The sequence below is a fragment of the Drosophila albomicans genome, chromosome 2R (assembly GCF_009650485.2).
Source record: "Drosophila albomicans strain 15112-1751.03 chromosome 2R, ASM965048v2, whole genome shotgun sequence".
NCBI lineage: Eukaryota > Metazoa > Arthropoda > Insecta > Diptera > Drosophilidae > Drosophila > Drosophila albomicans.
In genome coordinates this window covers 11,715,745-11,736,404 of record NC_047631.2, presented here as the reverse complement: position 1 = coordinate 11,736,404, position 20,660 = coordinate 11,715,745, and the positions used below count along the sequence as shown (strand labels likewise).

Here is a 20,660-nt window from a genome sequence, read left to right as displayed (position 1 = left end):
TTAAGTAAAATGTGTAACAACTTTTTAAAATAAAGCTATATATTCCATAATGGATTTCGAGCAAAATTATCGATAGCGTTATTTGAAGAGTTGTGTGGATTTGTAATAAGGTCACTCTGCCGCCATCTTTTTTGTTTCACGGAAAAAATTACAAATTTGTCCGGTAAAAATAGTGTGAAATAAATAATTAATGTACGTTTATTGTCTAAATAAAATTGTAATAAAGTGTAATATTACTACATTTCTTTTTAAATAATATTTCATTGCTAATTTGCATAATGACAATATAAAAAGGGCATTGCGATAACGATTGTGCGTGCGAGTAAACGTTTAGTATGTAGAAAAAAGCGCCAATATAATAAATGCTAAATCTACGCACATTTAAAACATAGCAAACATTGTGTAAATATTATAAACTTGCATTTTAAATAGTTGCTTAATAAAAATGCGTTGTGCAGTGCAGTACATACATTACAAGCGTGTATATATGTGGCATACATACTAGAGTTGGGAGCGTGACCAGCTTACAATAAGTGGACTTGAACATGCAAATATACAAACTAAAAAAATTAGAGCAACTTAGATAAATTAAATATTCATAAACTTATTAATTGCAACAAAGTATACGAAGTGATTATCATCTAATTCGATAAAAAGTAGTTATATTTAAATTGTATTCAAAAGATATTTTCGTGCTTGTAAGAATTCCCACTTCGTGTTTTTGGTTCACATGCGTCCATCTCTAGCGTTCACACGCACACACACACAGCGCGGAGTTGCATTGCCGCGCTACGGGCAGTAGTTAATGTTTGTTGAAAATCAATCGGACGCCTGAAGCATTGTGCAAAAAGAGGCACTGCAACAAAATTATAATCAATTCATTTAATTCAATTACAATTTACGCCTATGTTTATTTTCATATGTTTTATGTGACAACGCTGTGTGCTGCAATCGTGTCCTCTCAATTGAAATTTCCTGCCCCCACCCGGAGTACAGTTGCGCCAGCCGCACGCTAGAAAAAGCCAAACACAACAAGAAGACAACGACGACATCGCGACGGGGAGGCCGCGTTTAAAGAACAAAACAAAAACCATAAAAAGAAAACCTGCATTTTTAAAAGAAAAGATAAATAAATATTCAACAAAATGGGAGAAGTAAAGTCCGTGAAAGTTGACAACTGGGGTGTCTTCTTTCTCCAGAAGCTGCAGAATTTCTTCAACAAAACGGACTATTGTGATTTAACGCTACAGTTCCGTGACAATTCACAATTGAAGGTGCATCGCTTGGTGCTTAGCGCGTGCACTGATTATTTCAATGTGCTGGAGCAAACATGCGAAATTATTGACGACGCTCTCATCATGCCATCCGAGTTTCAAGCCGATGTTGTTGTGCCAATTGTCAACTTCATGTATACGGGCACACTGGAGTTTGAATTGAAAATGTATGGCAAACTGTTGCGCACCGCCAGGGAGATGAATATGACGGTGTTATTGAAGCTTCTCGAGGCACATCGTCGCACCATGGAAAATGTAAATCGACAGCAAAGAGTGAGCATTTGTTTGCCTTTAATAATACTATAATACTAATTGTGTATTATTATTTTAGCCACCGAGTCCGAAGGGCATAAGACGTCGCCCTGTTGTGCCCACCAGCAGTGGAAACGCAACACAGCAACGTGCCTCTATTGGATCAGCACAGAATCGCGGTGGCATCGCAAACGTTAACACCGGCGGTGGCAGCAGCACCACAGTGCGCACGAATGTGCAACAAGCCCGTAACGTGAATACGCCCGCAATACTGCGTTCTGGTGGCATCAATAATCGTTCGCAATATGCAGATTCACCGGTCGTCAAGCAGGAGCCCACCTCACCCTTTGAACAACTAAGAAAGGGATATAACAACAACAAGCGACCGGCGCAGACTAGTTTGCTGTCGCCGCCTTCAAAGAAACCCAGCTTGGAGGAGGTGAAGGAGTTTGCCGAACAGCAGCGTATGCGCAAACAAATTGCTGCCGAATTCGGTGATCATGGCGATACGGAATATGACAACATGATGCTGTATGATGATGTGCATACTGGCGATGATGATGACGATGATGTGCCACCACAGCCGTCGACATCAAAGCAGCAGCAACAACAAACACAACAGCAGCAACAGGCAGTGCAGTCAGGCACACAGACACAGATGGAGCATGGCACCACAACCATCATACTCAAACAAGATTCGCCCAGCCAAACGCCCACAATCATTGTGAAGGACTCGTCGAACACAAAGCTCAATCACACGAAAATCATAGCTGAAGTGTTGCGTCAATATCCGCACATTGTGAAGGGCCACAAAAACATCAAACTGAAAATAATGCCCAACAGTCCGGTGCAGGAGAAAACCGCTGCAACTGTGAAGCGTGGCTCGCCAGCACCTGCCCCAACAGCAGCAGCAACGTCATCAGGAGGTGGCGCTACGTCGCCACATAAGAAACTACACGTTTCTTTTAAACCAGACAAACCGATGATAACCACGCAGCAACAACAAAAGACCACACAACAAAAAGTAGCGGCAACGCCAACTGGCGAAGCAACACAATCCCAAACCGCATCGCAAACCACGTCGTCCTCGTCAACGGGTGCTGCGGCGGCACAAAAGCGACGCATCGATAGTAAGACAATGCATGCGCTTATTGCACTTGGTGCTGAGAACACCACAGGTAAGAGATTCTGCTTTAAAGTTGTGTACGAATATGTTGTTAACTTTTTCCTGCTTGTAGGTCCTTGGCTATGTCTACGTTGCGGTGTCAATGGTCGACCGATCAGCATTCCATCATATCGTGGTTTCCGTCGTCATCTGATCAACACACACAAAGAGACTATTGATCCGGCGCTGTGCGAACATTGCGGTTGGCGTTCCGGTAACAATCGCGAGCTGCATTTCCATATGTACACCGAGCATGAGATCAAATCGCTGCTCTACAACTTTGCTGAATGTGCACTGTGCAATCGAACGTATTTAAGTCGCGTGGAACTTGATCAGCACATCAACGAGGCGCACACGGATGAAAACAAACAGCAGTGCATTTATTGTAACAAGGTGTTTGCGCAGGAGCTGCAACTGTATAGGCACATGAAGAGCTACCACAAGGCTCAGGCGCTAGAGGATGGCATCATTGATGAAACCGATGAGGAGTATATGGGGTCACAGGATGAAGATGAGCATATGGCCGAAGAAGATGAACAAGAGGAAGAAGAGGCCGAGGATGAGCCTATGCAAGACGAAAAAGTGCGCATTTTATCCGACATCAGCTTGCCAGCGTCAAATGCTGTAATCCAGCAGCAGCAACAGCAGCAAGCTTGTGACGAACAAGAACAAGAGGAGGCCGAGGAAGAAGCAGATGCTGATGCCGAACAATTGTTGCAATCCAACGAACAGGAAGTCAAATTTGTTGGTGCCGATGGCAACGAGGTGGAGCTAACAGATGAACAGCGCAAGGAAATCTTGTCACAGTTGAATCAACAGCAGGCAGGCGCACCCAGCGGTGGCGTTGTCATGGTACTCAGCGAGCCCGAAAATGAAGTGAAACAGGAAACTGATGCCAAGTCAACAGCGGGTACCGAGGAGGAATACGACGACAGTCAAATTTATAGCGAATTGGGCGCCGCCTCAATGGAGAGTAACAGCAAAAAGAGCGAAGCTGCTGATGAAAGTAAGGAATCTGTGGGCATGAGTCTTGAATGGGCAGAAAATTTACTATCTAAGCACGACTTGGAAACGGAACAGAACAGCAAAGAAGTAAGTAGAATACTCTATACCGTGTGTAGCCCACTTTAATCGCACATCTCGATTTACAGCCAAAGCCAGAGACGCGTCGAGATGACATTAGTGAAAAGCTTAAAGAGTTGACGGGCGATTGGACCGAGGATGAGAACGAAGATGAAGATGAAGTGGCAAAGACTGCTGCGACTACTGAAGCTGCTGCCGCTGATGAGCCGGAAGCTGTTTTAGAAAAAGAATCAGCTGAGGTTGCTGATATTAAAGAAGCTACCGAAGAACATGCTGAGCCAGAGGATGATATTGACTTGGCACTCGAAAGCTTACACAAAGGAGAAACGGAGGCCACAACTCCAGCAACAGTTGAGGAAGTTGCAAGCTCAAGCACAGCTGAAATAAGCCAAGTCGAACCAGAAACTGAACCAACTGTTAAAAGCGATGCCGAACCGATGGACGACGACTCAAGCGTTACTGTTAAAACAGTTACAAAAGATGAGAGCAATCGACCATTAAAAAGGAAGACGACGAAATGGCCATAGAAGATACGCCACAAACAACAACGTTGGAAACTGAAGCCGCAAACGAAACCAATGACGAGAGTCGTGTTGAAAACAATGCTGAAACTTCAGCCACAAGCATTGAAGATGTCAGTCTAGAGACGGATACTATTCGAAAAGGTTTGCTCGAAGAATTAATTGCCGAAGCCGAAGCGCCTGAACCCGATGCAACAGATGTCAGTACACAACAAGAGGAAAAATCTGCTGCTGCAGTGTCGCCAACTCAGCTCCCTGTTGTCGATGGATCAGAGGAAGAATTGAAAGAGAAAGTGCCCAATGAGAATGCCAATGTGAAGCCAACCGCGGAGACCAATAACGAAGAAAATGCAGAAGCAACGACGACATTGCTGGAAGAAGCTGAAGAAACTGAGGAGAAGCCAAATACAAGTGATGTTGCTGATGATGACATCGATGGCAAGGCACAGCCACTGGCCACGCAGGAGAAACTAAAGAGTCTCATGAGCGAATGGGTAGATGATGATGAGGACGAGAATGATGATGAGAATGGGGTTAGTGCTGCGGCGAAAGAGCAACTCTAATTACTAGATTTATTTATGTTTTAAGTTCGTTTTCGATTGCCAGTGCTACAATGCGAACGCGACCGCGACCATTTAATAGAATATGTCAGCGTACGAAATATTGTAGTATAGATATAAATACATATTTATATGCAAGCGTGTTATTAATCAAATGGCAAGCTTTAGCCTGGATGAGTTTTTCGGTTTCGATTGTAAATTAATAATAGTTTCAATAACGATAATTTGAAACTTGCACGTAATTGAATAGATTTAATACAACTTTAACAAAACCCAAGCACAGAAAAATTGTATAATTTACATATATTTATAAGTCACATAAACAAAGCATCCAACAATTTACATATTTTCGACACGCATATGAATATTTCAAGATTAGATTAGTAATCGATGCACTTGGCAATATGTGTGGTTTTATTTCTGCTACGTTTTACCACCAAGAATCCAACCTTAAATAAACCACTAACATTTATAAATAATACAAAATATATATTTATATATTCAGAATAAAAGAAAAACCAATCTATATATTGAACATAATTCATGAATGTATGGATATGTAGGTACATAGATGTTGTTTTAATTGGTTAAAAACAAATTTGATAAAAAAAAAAAAAAAAAAACATGTACGCAATTACATGTTATCATTTAAGATGATGTTTTATGATTGATTATGATACTTAGTATGTAAAACAAATCAAAAAGATGTATGGAAACGTTTTTTTGATTACCATTACAATTAAGGTTAACAAAACATAGATACTTTGGAGAAAGCAAAAAAATATAAATGTAGATATAAAAAAAGATTTGTTTGATTTATTTTACTTTTGAAAAAAAAGGGTCTTTGAGTATGACGAAGTCGATTTGTGAGTTACAGGCAGGAGACGTAAATAAATATTTACAATGTAAAACTTATATGCAACTGCAAGACTGATTGCTCCACATACATACATACAAAACTTGACTGTAGTTTTATATTTTATATTAGCTCATGATCACATAGTTTACAGAAAGTTAAAAACAATTTCCAATATACAAATCGCATCACTTAACAATTCTAACAACACAGTAAAAATTAAAACAATTGTGCTTAAATACTAATTTGCAACGCCTGCGGAGATTCTTAGTCATCTGGAAAATAGAAAACAAAAGATGCCTTTGAGTATTTGTTCTGATTAAACAGAAACACGACATAGAAAACTCGTGACGTACCAGCGAGATAATAATTTATGACACACATCGTGGCAAAGCCAAAAAATACAATTGCAAACTGCGCAAATCCCGCCCAGCGACGCTCCGCATTACTATGCCAACGCGCTTTTTCGCGCGGAATCACTTCGCAGACCGTCACATAGAAAAGAGTGCCGCCCGCCAGGGCTTGGATTACCGGCAGTGTCGTTTTGGACCAAGCGGCTGGCACATCGACGATAAGCATACCCAGACCGATGCCGCAGACGGCACCCAAAGCAAACACACAAATGCCAATAAACTGGGAACGAATGCTGGCGCGCGGATTTGAGCGGAATTCAAGACCCAGACAGAAGCCCATCACAAACTTGTGACACGCAACGGCGCCAAGCAAAAAGAGCACCTGAGAGAGAAATAGAGAAGACAAAGTGAGAATTAGTTTACAACTACTGATTTGCTTATCTAAATAAATATTTAGTCTAGATTGTGGCGGCAAACTAAATTCATTAAAAGAAGACCAAATTATGTCAAGGCGTGTGCGCAAACCTTTGTGGCCGAATTTTGTACACCAATCGCCAATCCCTCGATGGCCGAGTGCAACGACAACGCCACAAACAAGCCCAATGTGCCGGTCATAGTTTGTGCACATGGCTCTGTGTGGCTGGTGTGACAAATTCGGGCATTCGCATCCTCCACACTGTCATCATTGCAACCGGAAGCACCAATGGCAACATAATCGCGATCATGACCGCTAAAACAAAAGGCAATGCCAAACAATTAATACAATTGATTTAAAATATACATATGTAATTGATTTATACTTCTCGTTCTGATGATGGTTATGAACATGCTGATGATGATGCTGACGAGAGGAAGACGGCGCAGAGTCGGACGCAAGCAACGGCGCACGTTCGTCAATTGCTCCATAAGCATTATTTTGATGGCCACCTGTTGCTGGACTTGTGTGTTCGTGTGTATGTTGTATAGCCTCCCCAAAGAAATAATGTATAAACTCATCAATAAAATAGATAATAAAGAATCCTCCGCACATTGAAACCTCTGCGAATTTCGAGTTCATTTGCTCGCGCACCTGCATCAATAATTCATAATGGGGGTTATCATCAAACGGGTTATCACATTACAATAAGTGTTACCTCTGGCAAAATATGCACAAGCGCTGTGGCCAGCAAAATGCCAGCGCCGAAACATAGCAGCAGCGATGTTGTTAGCGGAAACCTTTGGCGATTACGTTCGGATATAATGGCGGGTAGCATTCCAGACAAGAGACTGCCAAGACCAAGGACAGCCATGGCCAAAACCTTTTCCATATCGCCACGATCGTCAGCCGTTTGCCAGCCGTTGTTGTTGTTGGTGGTAGTACTTGTGGCCATAATTTCTGCGTCCGTTAAACTCATAATGCTGCTGCACTCATATAAAAAGCAAATAAAATGTGCAACTAAAATTGGAACAAACTTCGATGGATCGCGAGAGTTCGTTGTCTGCTTATTATTTTAAATGAAGACAGCGCGCAACCTCCACTCAACAGCGAAATGAAACGACTAAAGAAGCGAACGGTACAATGATGAATTGTTATTGTTATGCGCGTCTATCGCAAAGATGCCACTTGAACGTGCGTTATCGATAATATATATGTAAATCGGCAGGGGCAGCCCTGTTCACTGTTAAAACCAACTGCTCAATTTAAATGCATATGCGAATCTGTTACGACAATAACAGCTTATGAACATCATGTTAATCGTATATTCTTTGCACGTTACATCGAAATTAAAGTTTGGCGCCCTCACAAATTTCGTCGTTTGTTCACCATTGTAATGGCTCGTTATTGTATCGTTTGTGGCGAGGTGCCGACAGCCGACTACACTCATCCCAATAACATGGACGAAGCCTTTAGATGGCAAAGCATGCTCTCTGAATATGTTTCAGCATTAAAGTTGCGCTATCACTACTGCGTCTGCAACAAACACATTGATAGCCACAAAGAATCAGCCAACAAAAAATCATGTGTTGGCGAGCGCAACAGGAATAATGATTCAAATAAACAGCGCCCAAATGTCACTTTTAAGGCATCAAATGCTATTCATTATTTTGGTGAGGATCAAATGGAGACACCTTCTTTGGCTTCAAAGGATTTCACTTACACTCAGCTCTCGAACTGTTCGGGAAGTCAACCTTTTTCCAAGCAATTAAAGCGCAATGATGCCTGCACTCGATTGCTAACATCGTTGGAAACACAAGCCAAAAAAATGGATCAAAAGGCGCAGCCAATAATCCCTAACTATGAACAATGGTCGTTATCGGACGTTCCAAGCGCAAGCAATTCACTTGGGATTACAACAAAGAGAAGTGTTTCTGGTTCCGATATAACAGGACAACGATTACTGTGCCGTTGTCCTAAGCCAAAGAATAATTCCACTGTTATGGACAAAGAATCAATTCGAATTACAGGTTGCACCTGTGGATCTAGTTGTCTTTGTGGTGAGCCCTCAAAACCAAAATTGAATTTAAAAGCAGCTAGACAGCAACAAGAACAAAAACGGAAAAGGCAGCAACAAGAACAGTTACAGCAGCAGCAAGTGCTAGAACAACAGCACCAAGAGTGCCAGTGTAACTTATTAGTCGATTGCCGCGATCAGGCAATGCAGTTTCCACCTAATGAAAACAATCGAATCGATAAAAGTAACGATCTTTTCGAATGCAACAGTACTCAGATGAGTTTCATTAACACCCAGCCAGCTAAGATTAATGTGTTAATTATGAATGGCTCCAACGTGCCCACCTATTATAATTCCTCTGACCATCATCAGGGTGATATTTCTGAAATTTGTGTGTTGGAATCGGATTTAGCTCACGAAAGTGCTAAATTTCTCGATTTTGATACTCCCACGTTTACGATGTGTCGGACAAACGATCCACAAGATAATAATGGCAAAAAATGTGAAGGAGCCACTGAGGTGCTATTGATGGGCACAACAACAGATCAAACAGATCCTACTACTAGTGAGGACTGCAACAATTCACCTAGTATGGTTCAAGATCCACAGGCCAACGATGAGCTTTGTCAGGAGCTGATAAAGCGGCAGGAGGCACGTCTGCTAGAATTGGAGGAGCTACTGCTGCAGCAACAAAAACTGCACCAATCAATACAAACCAAGATGAATGAACTACAGAGCCCCAAGAAGGAGGAACCAAGACCAAAAGCTGGCGGCACCACAGTCAAAACAATGGCAAGAATGACGCAGACAATCGGTAGATCAATGAAGAAGTGAGCGAGGGCGCAGTCAATAAATTGCATTGAGTTGTGTAACTAGCTCAAGCTGTACACATATTCAATACTTTAACTTGACTTGAAATAAATCATACACACCATTTTTAGATTTGTAATCTAATTTGCTGTTTAAATTTCTCATTTAAAAATTGAATTGTCGTTCTTATGTGCCGTCGATGTGTGGTCTGCGGCAAGTATGTCGCTTGCAACTCTGCTGATCCCTATCACTATCCCAAAAACAAACGGGAGGCATTAATCTGGCAACGCAGCATGGGTGCAAACGAGATATGCGTCGAAACCATACAGAAGCAATGCTGCGTCTGCATCAAGCATATACCGCAGTTCGTGGAGCTGGCTCAGAAGCAGGCGGCTCTCATTACAGCCAAATGTGAGGCGCAGGCGATCGCCGCGAAACAGACGAAGAGTCGCCAGTCACTCAATGTGCTGTTGCTGCCGGGCGCTACATTGATGCCAAATTGTGCGAATGCATCTACCATAGAGGAAAAGACTAATGGTACACTAGAAGATCAAAAGTCCTCTAATTGCTTTCTGGATGAGGATGAAATCGTTGTCAGTGAATTCAACGTTTCTGATCGCGGCACCACTTTTCCCGATTTAGATGAAACCGAAGTAACTGTGCTGCGTACTCCAGTCGATAATGATGAGCAACTTAAACAGTTGCCGGATGACAATGAACAGTGTGGCGACACCTGCGGTGCATGTACTGCCAGTGACTGCACAGATGTGCTGCTATTGAGTCGTAGTCATTCTGGAGAAACGCCTTGTCATTGTAACGAGGAAGTCCAGAGTCTGCTGGTGCTGAAATGTCGCTGTGTCCACAAATGCACTTAGACATGGAGCATAAACTGCAGACAATTCCTGCTTGCGAGTGTGAGCGAAAAGTGCGCCACGAACTGGGTGAAATCATCAAGCGGCAACAGAATCGTATCAACGAGCTAGAATATGAGCTGTGTCGTCAGAGCGATTGGCAATTCACCATGTACAAGAAATTGAATGAGTTGTATGATGTGTTTGGACGCCTTGAGTCTCCTGCTGCATGTCCACAAACAACGCAACCAGGGCAGTGGCAAGCATCATCGGCGCTGTCTCAGGCGAGCTCCAGAACAGAAATGGCATCATCGAGAAGCGCGCATTTTCAAACGCAAAACAAGGATGCAAGTGGCGAAAACTTTGCACCGTCTTCAGGCGATAACATAAAGATATGAACCGCTTTGGGGAAACATTTCAACTAGAGTCCGAAGAAGGTTTATTCGCTTTTATATAGTTTAATTCCTTAAGCTTAAGCAGCGGACTGAATGACATCTGTGTAGAGTTTCACTTTGCTGGCAATGCTCATATCGACATACTTGTCGCCAATGGAAACAATCAGGCCACCAATGATGCTAGGATCCACACGCGAAGTGATCTTCAGCGACTGGTTGCCCTTGAGGAAGGACTGCAATTGTCGAAACAGAACAAAGTTTGATATACAGCTTAATTATGTGATGAAAAATTGATTACCTTGAGTGCGCCTTCCAGCTGCTTGCTTTGAGCAGCATCCAAGGGCTTGGCTGTGACCACTTCACAGACAACCTCACCACGATGGGCAGCCATGATGGTCTTGTAAGCATTGATAACTGTATCCAGCTTCTTCAAACGTCCGTTGTCGGCCAAAAGACCTAACAAGTTGGCGGTAGCCGGAGCAAAGCGCAGCTTCTCGGATGCCTCCTTCAAAGCAGTGGACATGACTTTCTTGTTGATGATGGGGCTGGTCACATATTCACGCAACTTCTTGTCAGCGCGAATGGTGGCCTGCAGTGCCGTCAAATCCTTCTCCACCTGATCCAGTTGGCTCAGTTTCGATGCAGCCGAGTACAAGGCGGTGGCATAACGTCCCTCCAGGCCAAAGACCTGCACTGGTGGCTTCACCGTCTGCTGGGCAGCAGCGGAGCTGAGTGTGCGGGTCTACGAAATCATTAATTACATACATATATAGACTTAGATTATACGAAAATTGGTCTCGACTTTGTTTATTGGTTATTATTGCAAATTACATAACCAACAAAATGCTCATTAGATAATTTTGCATCCATGTCATGGCAGCACCACTTAATCAACACTTTACATGGTTTATTGCAATTGCAACACAGTCTTAAATATATATTCTTAAATTATTTGTTTATAACATACCAAAATTGCTAATTTGTTAACGGAGGCCATTGCTTTGTAACTTGCGCTGGATTTTTCACCTACAATACGCAGCTGTGACAGAGTTGTCGTTTTTTTCAACTAGTCAGACTCAGAGTTGCCACAGTATCGATATCAAAACCAGGGTTGCGAGCAAGTTGCAAATGCGACATCGATAACGATAACTGAAAACCAAATATACTCAATAACCAAAAGGAAAGAAAAAGAATTCAAAGTGGTTTTTCAGCATCACGTCTTTTTTATTATGTATTTTAAAAAACTGTTTTTTTTTTTTAGATGGGCTTTTCGGAAATACGTATCGATCTTACTTAAAACGTAACTGTAAAACTGCCTAAAAATGGGTATATTTGCAATTGTGATGCAACATTATAAATTATGTTGCTGTTATTTTTTTGAATCGCGTCCCGTCATAACCGACATACATCAAATAATAGTAATATGTAAGTGGTTATCTCCGTTCGGAAATCAGTTGGAAAAATTGAAATTATGCATATGTTATAGATTGAGGGATTTATTTGACATCTGAAAGAATATAAAGAATATATTAGAATATAACGCTCTTTGGCTCAAGATATGTGCTTACCAACCTTCATCCTCAAGGTCTTCGTCACCTTCTTCTTCGCCGTCATCGTCATCAAAGGCTTCCTCCTCATTATCATCTATCTCATCATCATCCTCAGGCTCCACTTCAATATCAGGTACTAGATAATACTGCAGTGGATTTGGCCAAAGATCATCCTTTATCAGTTCAGCAATCTCATCGTTGACGGGATCGGCATTGTCAGAGAACCAATCGAAGAAGGTCTTATAATCGGAATTCCTTTTCTTCTTGTTGGTGTAGGGTTTCGTTAGCAACTGTTTAAGTAAATTCTTTCCCTCCTTCCATTCGATTGGCGTACTAGTTGAGGCAGGCCAATCACCATTTTCAGAGGCTACATATAACATAGATTAAATCATTTCACACTGCATGGAAAATGTACAAGTTAATTACCCGCTGAATTCAGATGGAACTCTTTGGTGAGAATCTTGTTTTCAAAATATGGATTCTCATCGAAGTGGAAATTTATACGGTATCCAGACTTGATATCTTCAAATTCTTCCACCTCCAATTTGTTTAACGCATGCAGACACTCCTCCTCCTCTTCGTCAAGAATGCCAGACACTTGCGGGTGGTTGATGAACTGTAAAGAGGTAAATTTACATTTAATATAATAATGAATGAACGAATGAAAAAAACCTAATTTTGAATACCATTAAAATCGATAACGATAGTGAAATAACATCTCACAACATTAAAAACGTGTGCAATGCTAGTCGACGAAATTGGCATATTAAACAGACAAAATACTTACAGTTAGCAAGGTTTATAACAAGTAGAAACCTGAATAATTAAAAGTTCATAGAGTACGCGAGTTGCGCCTTTAAGCGCAGACGTTTATCGATACATTCATAGTTACTCATACACAGACGCACACGCATACAGACAAACAAAAAGAGCGGTGCGACCGGTGGAAGCGGCATGCATAGAAGACAAGATGAAAAAGAACAAAACGAAAATGTTCCTCGAATAGAGAAATTTTTCTTGCACATGTAGTAGAGACAAAATCAATTAATGATGAAAGGTATAAATTCTTCTATGCGTGCAATGAAACGTTAAGGGAATTCTCCTTTTCTAATGTTATCTAAATTTCCCATCCAAAAGTACAGTGCAAAAATCATGGACATAGATAATGATGCCGCCGTCTTCCACTCACACACACGCATGCACAGGCATAATTTTATACTTACAGAAGTCACCCAGAAATTTGGGATTCGCTTAACGAGCTCGCTGCGCTTTTCATAGCACGGCTTGCGTAGTTTGTTATATTTTTGCTCAACTTTTAGGATCTCCTCGCTGGCTTTCTCGTTTAAGGCGTCAATTTCATTTTGACAAGCATCGATTTGTTCCAGCGCGTCCGACTCCTCCTCGTTTGGACCAGCAGATGTATTTCCATCGCCGGCAGCATCCAACTTCTGTCGCTTTGGCACGCTCGACATGATGCTTTCTTTAGTTTTAATTGATATAGCGTTTTAAGTATAACTGTATTGCAAATTTGCAATTAGTTTACTCTAGTACAGTTGTGAGCTAAAGACGATTTTATTACACTTTATGCGCGGCGCCGCTCGTTGCGTTTGCGAATTCTTTGCCGAGTGTGACCGATAGAAGTGAAGATATATCGATGACAATATCGATGTATTTTAAAAATTTCCTAAACATCGATTTTTTCACGAGCATTGTTGGGTTTTCAGCCAAATAATACTCAATATTAATTTATTATTGAATATTTTGCTTACTTAAAAACAAAGTTCTTTGAAGCTACATTAAAAGGGAAGTCAGAAAAGTTGCCAGAAAAATTGCCATCGCAATATTAATGTCCAAAGAGATCATTTTAGTTAACATAAAGAAATATACTACTAATTAATTATAATTCATTGAAAATTTATTAAAATATTACAGAAACGATCACAAATAATAGATTTTTTTAAATTGACAAGTTGCAAATTATACCAGATTAAATCACGTCTAAATAGTAAAACATACTAAACAAAATTAAAATTATGTCTGAAATTTGTTTATTTCCCCATGTTATATTATTAATAATTTAGAACCAAAAATGTGTAATTAAAATTATTCTGTTTTGTAAATATAGATTTTAAATATAATTTGATTAACATTCAATTATATATTCTACTGAATTTCGATATTGAAGTTAGTTCCATTTTGGAACTCGTTTGTTAATCGATTGAACAAATTCATGAACTGTTCGACAGTTTTGCAGCACTTCACAAATTACAAGAAGGTTTCGGTCCTTTACAACACGCGCGGACAATATTTAATGTCGAGGTGTAAACGAGCTGGCCGATTCATTTTATAATTTTGTATAGCAAGCGTTTTTTAAAACATTAAAAACATGGCCACGGCTGAAGCTCAAGTCAACGTGAACACAAATTTGCAAAAGCAGGATCTTAGCAATTTGGTGAGTGAATAATACGATTGATCAAAAGTGCGAACTCTCCCCTCACAAATCGTTGACAACGTACGCGTCTTTTTGGTTCGTTCGGTCTACTTTTTGCTTACAAAAACAACAGGGGCAACGCTTCAAATAGCGGCCATTTCTATATGAAAAAAAGCATTTGTTGCAGAGGTAGCAAAAAACAATAATATTTATGTATTGCAATTGCAAACAACATAAATATTATGTTGCTGTTGTTGTTTGGGGATGAGCAAAGCGACGACACCATTGAAGAATGCAGCACGTGGCGTTAGTTGCGTTAATTTGGCTAGCATTCGTAGGGTTTTCCGCCATTTGTAATGTTTGGCAGATGTTTGAAATATGCTGGGAATTTCTAAGAAGTTTGTGAAATATGTTAGATATGTGCAGCGGCTCAACTGTTGCTACAATATCTGATGCAATATTCAGTTGATTCTAACCTCAAAATGTACGGCTTTTTCTACGCATACTCACGTCACATACAAAATGCATACGTACAGCTGCCTGTGTGCGTGTGTATGTATGTGAGTAGACGGGTGTGTATATACATACATATGTATGAATATGTTTGTTGGGGCGGTTAGGGCGTGTTTTGCGAAAGTTCAAGAGAGGACAAACATATTACTAGGATAAGGATAAAATTGAATTTTTGCAATTGCTAAATTGTCTTGCATTTCCTGGATTGCCTCTCTTTTGCAGGAAGTCAGCAATCTAACGCCTCTGTCGCCCGAAGTAATCTCACGACAGGCAACAATCAACATAGGAACAATCGGTCATGTAGCGCACGGCAAATCGACTGTTGTTAAGGCTATATCTGGTGTGCAGACTGTCCGCTTTAAGAATGAGCTGGAACGAAACATTACAATTAAGCTGGGTAAGTGAATCGTGTCTATAGTATTTGCATATTTAGTATAGTATATAAGAGGAATAATAAAGTGTCTAGAATATTATTCTAGAGTTTTTGACATACAATATCTACTAGTTACTAAGTAAAATTTATACAAAAAGGCTAAATTAGGCAAAATTAGTGTATTTTTCAACTATAATTTGCGTTTTCCTAGCTTGTTTAATATTATTAATTTTTTATCAGAAGACAACAAAAAATAACTTTCTACTGACGACGGCACATTTTGAATTCGAAGTAATTTGCAAGATTTGGAAAACACAATATTTAGTATTATAAAACATAGCTTTTGTAAATACAAAAAAAAAAAGAAACCGGCAGTCAAAAAAACAAAGTGTATTTTAAAACCGTACCATACAATAATCCATTAAATAATTGTATATTTCCTAAGTTCTCGTAAGTTTCTTCGCCTACACTATTTTTTCTTGTGATTTGCGCTTTTAGTTTTAAGACTCCCGTCGGGTTTGAGCGTTCTGTAAATGATTAATAATCAATCAAGTATAATTTCTCTTGTAATAATAATTTAAATTGCTGGATTAGCCTACACACAACTCCACAACCAAACACAATAAACACCGTGTCGTCGCCTTTGTAGTTAGCTTAGATTAGAGATTGAATTTGTTTAGTTTTTTTCTGTTGTATTTCGCACACTGTTTTTCTCTTTAGTTAACTTTCTTAGAGCTTTTTGCGAATTGTATTTGTTTTTTTCTTGTTTGTTTTTTGTTTTTGATAATCCAGCAATTTAATTAATTAAGCCAATCTTTTTCTTCTTTTTTCGTTTTATCGTTTGCCCAACGACGCGCGTAAAAAATAACCAAAAACAAACCCAAACAAAAAATTGTCATTTGCAGAACGCTTAAGCGATTCAAAAATAAAAAAACTTTTGCACTCCAAGAAGCTGCGCAGGCAATATGAATTGCAGCAGCATCAAGTGCTAACGCGTCTCGCTAAGCGACGGCGACGACGTCAGCAGAGTCAGGAGCAGAGGCAGGATCAGCCGTCAGCCAATAGTCTATTTACATATTTCACGCGCTCATCCCGAAGCCACAGCCAGAGTTCGCTCAGTCCCAGCCATAGCAGCGGCTATGGCAGCATTTTTGGTGCTGACGAACCGGATACGCTGCAGTTGCAGCTGCAGATTACATCCAGCGTTTCAACTGCAACGGTGGCACCTAAAGCCAAAACAACGCAATTGAGCGTTACTGCCGTAAAGCGACGACGCAGTAGCGGCAAGAGCAATAGCAGCAATGAGAACAACTACCACAGTGAGGTGTCATCTTCACCAGCACTTAAAGTCATCAAGGATAATGCGGGAATGCCGCTCGCAGTGTTAAAGAAGCCGAAGGGCGAGTACGTAGTGGAGCGCGTAGAATGCGTTGAGGTTCGGAAATTTGAGCCCGTCTTCTTTGTCAAATGGCTGGGCTATGACAGTAGCCAGAACACCTGGGAAAGCTACAACAATATCTCAAAATGTGTACAGCTGGAGCATTTTGTGGAGATTCAGTTGGAGTTCTATAAGTCCTATATCTCAGCGATCAGCAATCGGTTGGAGGCACAGCTAACCGATGCGCCGCCACTCGTCTTGAACAGCACTGTCATGAAAACCCTGGATAACTTTGAAGCTTTGCCACTGCAGCTGGACTTGATATTGCTGGCACAGTACAAAGCTGCGGGAAGTCGCAGTCAAGTGGAACGGGGTCGAATCGAGGAGCGTGCTTTGCTGCGGATGCAAATGCAACGTTGTTACTACCAGCGGCAAACACAATTAAAGAAGTTGGCTCAATTCGAGGAACACATGAACAGTGTGGAGCAACCATCGCCGCCAATACGTGTGATCAACAACAGCGATTTGGATGACATCGATGAAAGTTTTGTCTATATCAAACGCAACATACTCAGCGAGTCTGTCCCCAAGCCAGAAACTGAAGTATTCGGCTGCAGTTGCCATAATAATAATAGCGAATGCAGCGCCTCGAGTCGCTGTTGTGCTCGTCTGGCTGGCGAACTGTTTGCCTATGATCGTACCACACGACGCTTGCGTTTGCCCCAAGGCAGTGCCATTTTTGAGTGCAACAGTCGCTGCAGCTGCGATGACAGTTGCTCAAATCGCCTGGTCCAACATGGACGCAAGCATGCACTGGAGTTGTACAAAACTAGTAACGGATGTGGCTGGGGCGTTCGTACGCCGCATGCATTGCGCAAGGGCGAATACGTTTGCGAGTATGTGGGCGAGATTATTACCACCGATGAGGCGAATGAGCGAGGCAAAATCTACGATGACAGAGGTCGAACTTATTTATTTGATCTGGACTATAATACGACAGCAGAGAGCGAGTACACGATTGATGCGGCCAATTATGGCAACATATCGCATTTTATCAATCATTCGTGCGACCCTAATTTGGCTGTTTTCCCCTGCTGGATTGATCATCTAAATGTTGCCATGCCACACTTAGTTTTCTTCACGTTGCGTTACATTAAGGCTGGCGAGGAACTGAGCTTTGATTACATTCGTGCTGATAACGAAGCTGTGCCCTACGAGAATCTGTCGACGGCAACGCGTGTCGAGTGTCGCTGTGGCGCCAATAATTGCCGCAAGGTTCTCTTCTAGCGTCTTCGCATTCAGCCATTTAAAACAAACCACCGTAAAACTGCAAATTATTCATTCAATTTCAAGGCGACTTTAAGACAACAGAAAATAGAATTAGAGCATTCATTTTTTTTATAGCTTTGTTCGTCAACTCTCTTAACTAAAAAAAAATATGACGAGGCGAAGTAAGAACTCTTTTTTATTTATAGATTTTTTTTAATTGTTAATAATTGCATTTGCATGGATCAATTACTTCTTATGACAATTTTTTTCTTACTTATACAATTAGTATTACACATCGCGTTTAATTAGACATTATACAACATTTCAATCACATAGCGTTAAGATGTTTACGATTATTCATTAAAATCATGCAAATGATAAAATATAAATGTTATAATTTTGTTAATATGGGGCAAATGAAGACAGCAATCATGTTATTCTTGAAGCATATAATTTTGCATAACATATTTTATTATATTTGCAATTCTTAAGTTATTATATGTACAAGCAAATTAAACACTTATTAAATATACAGAATGTACAAGCAAATTATACACTTATTAAATATACAAAACAAAATTTGTTTTTTTTTTCTTTTTATAGTAAATTAATTATGATTTGATTGTAGTATTAGCATATATTTATGTTTAATATTGGGTTTTATGTTGAATTTTCATGTATTTATTTTGTCATACGTCTTTCAAAAATGTTTACAGGTTATGCCAATGCCAAAATCTACAAGTGCGACAATCCCAAGTGCCCACGACCGGCCAGCTTTGTGTCGGATGGCTCCAGCAAGGATGACAGCATGCCATGCGCACGTCCTGCCTGCTCTGGACGCTTCCGATTGGTGCGTCACGTCAGCTTTGTGGATTGCCCCGGTCACGACATTCTTATGGCAACTATGTTGAACGGTGCCGCTGTCATGGATGCTGCGCTCCTGCTAATTGCTGGTGAGTAAAATTGCTGTAAGTTGATTGTGTATGTAACTAATTATGGCTTACCGTACATTTTTATGACAGGCAACGAATCGTGCCCGCAACCACAAACCTCTGAGCATTTGGCTGCCATTGAAATTATGAAGCTGAAACAGATTTTGATTTTGCAAAACAAAATCGATTTGGTTAAGGAGAGTCAGGCAAAGGAGCAATACGAAGAAATCACAAAGTTTGTGCAGGGCACCGTCGCTGAGGGCGCACCGATTATTCCAATTTCGGCTCAGCTGAAGTACAACATCGATGTGCTGTGCGAGTACATTGTGAACAAGATTCCTGTGCCGCAACGTGACTTTAATGCGCCGCCTCGTCTAATTGTCATTCGATCATTCGATGTGAACAAACCTGGCTGTGAAGTGCAGGATCTCAAAGGCGGTGTTGCCGGCGGCTCCATATTGAGCGGTGTGCTCAAGGTTGGCCAAGAGATCGAGGTGCGTCCTGGTGTCGTGACAAAGGACAGCGATGGCAACATCACTTGCCGTCCCATTTTCTCGCGCATCGTTTCGCTCTTTGCAGAACAAAATGAACTGCAATATGCCGTTCCCGGTGGTTTGATTGGTGTGGGCACCAAAATTGACCCAACTCTCTGTCGTGCCGATCGTCTGGTGGGTCAAGTGCTTGGTGCTGTTGGTCACTTGCCTGACATTTACATAGAGCTGGAAATTTCATATTACCTCTTACGTCGACTGCTCGGCGTGCGCACCGATGGCGATAAGAAGGGCGCACGTGTAGAGAAGCTTCAGCGTAACGAAATCTTGCTGGTCAACATTGGGTCGCTCAGCACTGGCGGCCGCATCTCGGCCACAAAGGGTGATTTGGCCAAGATTGTGCTCACAACGCCCGTGTGCACGGAGAAGGGCGAAAAGATTGCGCTCAGCAGACGTGTAGAGAACCATTGGCGGTAAGAATTTTTCGAAAATCTCTTGTGGCTTTTTCTTTTTAGCACAACTAAAATGCTGTTTTCCTTTTCCAGTTTGATTGGTTGGGGACAGATCTTTGGCGGCAAGACAATTACACCTGTATTAGATAGTCAACCATCGAAGAAGTAAAAAGAAATTAACAACGACCGTTTAACCGAGACACGCTGCGAAATCATCTACAAATTAGGCGTATCTTCAAGTGTGTGTGTGTGTATGTTTAATACACAAAATTATCACAATTGGCATATATTGCATTTGGCCAATTGCAGCAGATTTTGTTCTTCGCCAGCACCGTATCTTCATTTCTAAATCCTGCGTCGTCGTCCTCCTTCACGTCCGTTGATAGCAAAAGCAAACAAACAATTAAGAAACAGAAACAAAACTATTGAAAATTTATGCATACATACCTTAAATTATTTAATTTTTGTATGTATATAAATGATTTATGCTGGGGAAATGTTATGTATAAATAGCAAATCCAAGCATATGAGAAACTAATAGGTTATACCATACATATTATATAAAACGAAACAAAAACAAAACAACTCTGATACATCGTAAAATTGTTTTTATGATTTAAATACAAAAACAAACAAACAAACGTATAAAATGGTATGCATTTTTATAATTAAACTAACAATAAATGTTTTTATCTTTGGGTTGGACAAAGGATAATGAA

The 20,660-nt window shown here is 40.8% G+C and overlaps 6 protein-coding genes and 1 long non-coding RNA gene across 9 annotated transcripts; 4 read left to right on the top strand and 3 right to left on the bottom strand.

Annotated features, from left to right (window-relative positions):
- Nucleotides 1-819: 819 nt before the first annotated feature.
- LOC117573532 (centrosome-associated zinc finger protein CP190) lies at nucleotides 820-5,381 on the top strand. The gene is given in 5 exon segments (XM_034256781.2): nucleotides 820-1,547; nucleotides 1,606-2,704; nucleotides 2,765-3,783; nucleotides 3,843-4,301; nucleotides 4,304-5,381. Coding segments are annotated over 5 exon segments (3,534 nt in total). The 5' UTR covers nucleotides 820-1,145; the 3' UTR covers nucleotides 4,859-5,381.
- Nucleotides 5,382-5,645: 264 nt separating this feature from the next.
- On the bottom strand, nucleotides 5,646-7,627 carry LOC117573549 (zinc transporter ZIP1). The gene is made up of 5 exons (XM_034256828.2): nucleotides 7,198-7,627; nucleotides 6,865-7,133; nucleotides 6,590-6,794; nucleotides 6,068-6,446; nucleotides 5,646-5,986 (listed from the first exon to the last, which is right to left on the bottom strand). Exons 1-5 carry the CDS (start codon nucleotides 7,456-7,458, stop codon nucleotides 5,979-5,981), a joined length of 1,122 nt encoding a protein of 373 aa, XP_034112719.2. The 5' UTR covers nucleotides 7,459-7,627; the 3' UTR covers nucleotides 5,646-5,978.
- Nucleotides 6,329-6,857, top strand: LOC127566164 (uncharacterized). The gene is made up of 2 exons (XR_007955445.1): nucleotides 6,329-6,471; nucleotides 6,522-6,857. It is a non-coding gene; the product is annotated as an uncharacterized LOC127566164 (long non-coding RNA).
- A 1,863-nt stretch (nucleotides 7,628-9,490) lies between the features above and the next one.
- Nucleotides 9,491-11,295, top strand: LOC127566163 (uncharacterized). The gene is given in 2 exon segments (XM_052007906.1): nucleotides 9,491-10,175; nucleotides 10,178-11,295. Coding segments are annotated over 2 exon segments (1,059 nt in total). The 5' UTR covers nucleotides 9,491-9,494; the 3' UTR covers nucleotides 10,556-11,295.
- On the bottom strand, nucleotides 10,580-11,666 carry LOC117573557 (ATP synthase subunit O, mitochondrial). The gene is made up of 3 exons (XM_034256843.2): nucleotides 11,520-11,666; nucleotides 10,851-11,294; nucleotides 10,580-10,785 (listed from the first exon to the last, which is right to left on the bottom strand). The coding sequence occupies exons 1-3, from the start codon at nucleotides 11,547-11,549 to the stop codon at nucleotides 10,630-10,632; spliced, it is 630 nt and encodes a 209-aa protein (XP_034112734.1). The 5' UTR covers nucleotides 11,550-11,666; the 3' UTR covers nucleotides 10,580-10,629.
- Nucleotides 11,667-11,752: 86 nt separating this feature from the next.
- Nucleotides 11,753-13,738, bottom strand: LOC117573554 (protein SET). Of its 2 annotated transcripts, none has more exons than XM_034256836.2 (4): nucleotides 13,326-13,738; nucleotides 12,529-12,718; nucleotides 12,121-12,469; nucleotides 11,753-12,059 (listed from the first exon to the last, which is right to left on the bottom strand). In XM_034256836.2, coding segments are annotated over exons 1-4 (789 nt in total). In that variant the 5' UTR covers nucleotides 13,575-13,738; the 3' UTR covers nucleotides 11,753-12,058. The 2 variants fall into 2 exon arrangements, with proteins under 2 accessions (XP_034112727.2, XP_034112726.2); XM_034256835.2 differs by having other exon boundaries at nucleotides 12,125-12,469; nucleotides 13,326-13,737.
- A 610-nt stretch (nucleotides 13,739-14,348) lies between these two features.
- On the top strand, nucleotides 14,349-20,591 carry LOC117573540 (eukaryotic translation initiation factor 2 subunit 3). 2 transcript variants are annotated; one of them, XM_034256818.2, is made up of 5 exons: nucleotides 14,375-14,554; nucleotides 15,269-15,443; nucleotides 18,783-19,019; nucleotides 19,089-19,962; nucleotides 20,035-20,591. In XM_034256818.2, the coding sequence occupies exons 1-5, from the start codon at nucleotides 14,489-14,491 to the stop codon at nucleotides 20,108-20,110; spliced, it is 1,428 nt and encodes a 475-aa protein (XP_034112709.1). In that variant the 5' UTR covers nucleotides 14,375-14,488; the 3' UTR covers nucleotides 20,111-20,591. The 2 variants fall into 2 exon arrangements, with proteins under 2 accessions (XP_034112710.2, XP_034112709.1); XM_034256819.2 differs by lacking the exons at nucleotides 18,783-19,019; nucleotides 19,089-19,962; nucleotides 20,035-20,591 and adding an exon at nucleotides 16,325-18,253 and having other exon boundaries at nucleotides 14,349-14,554.
- Nucleotides 20,592-20,660: the final 69 nt, after the last annotated feature.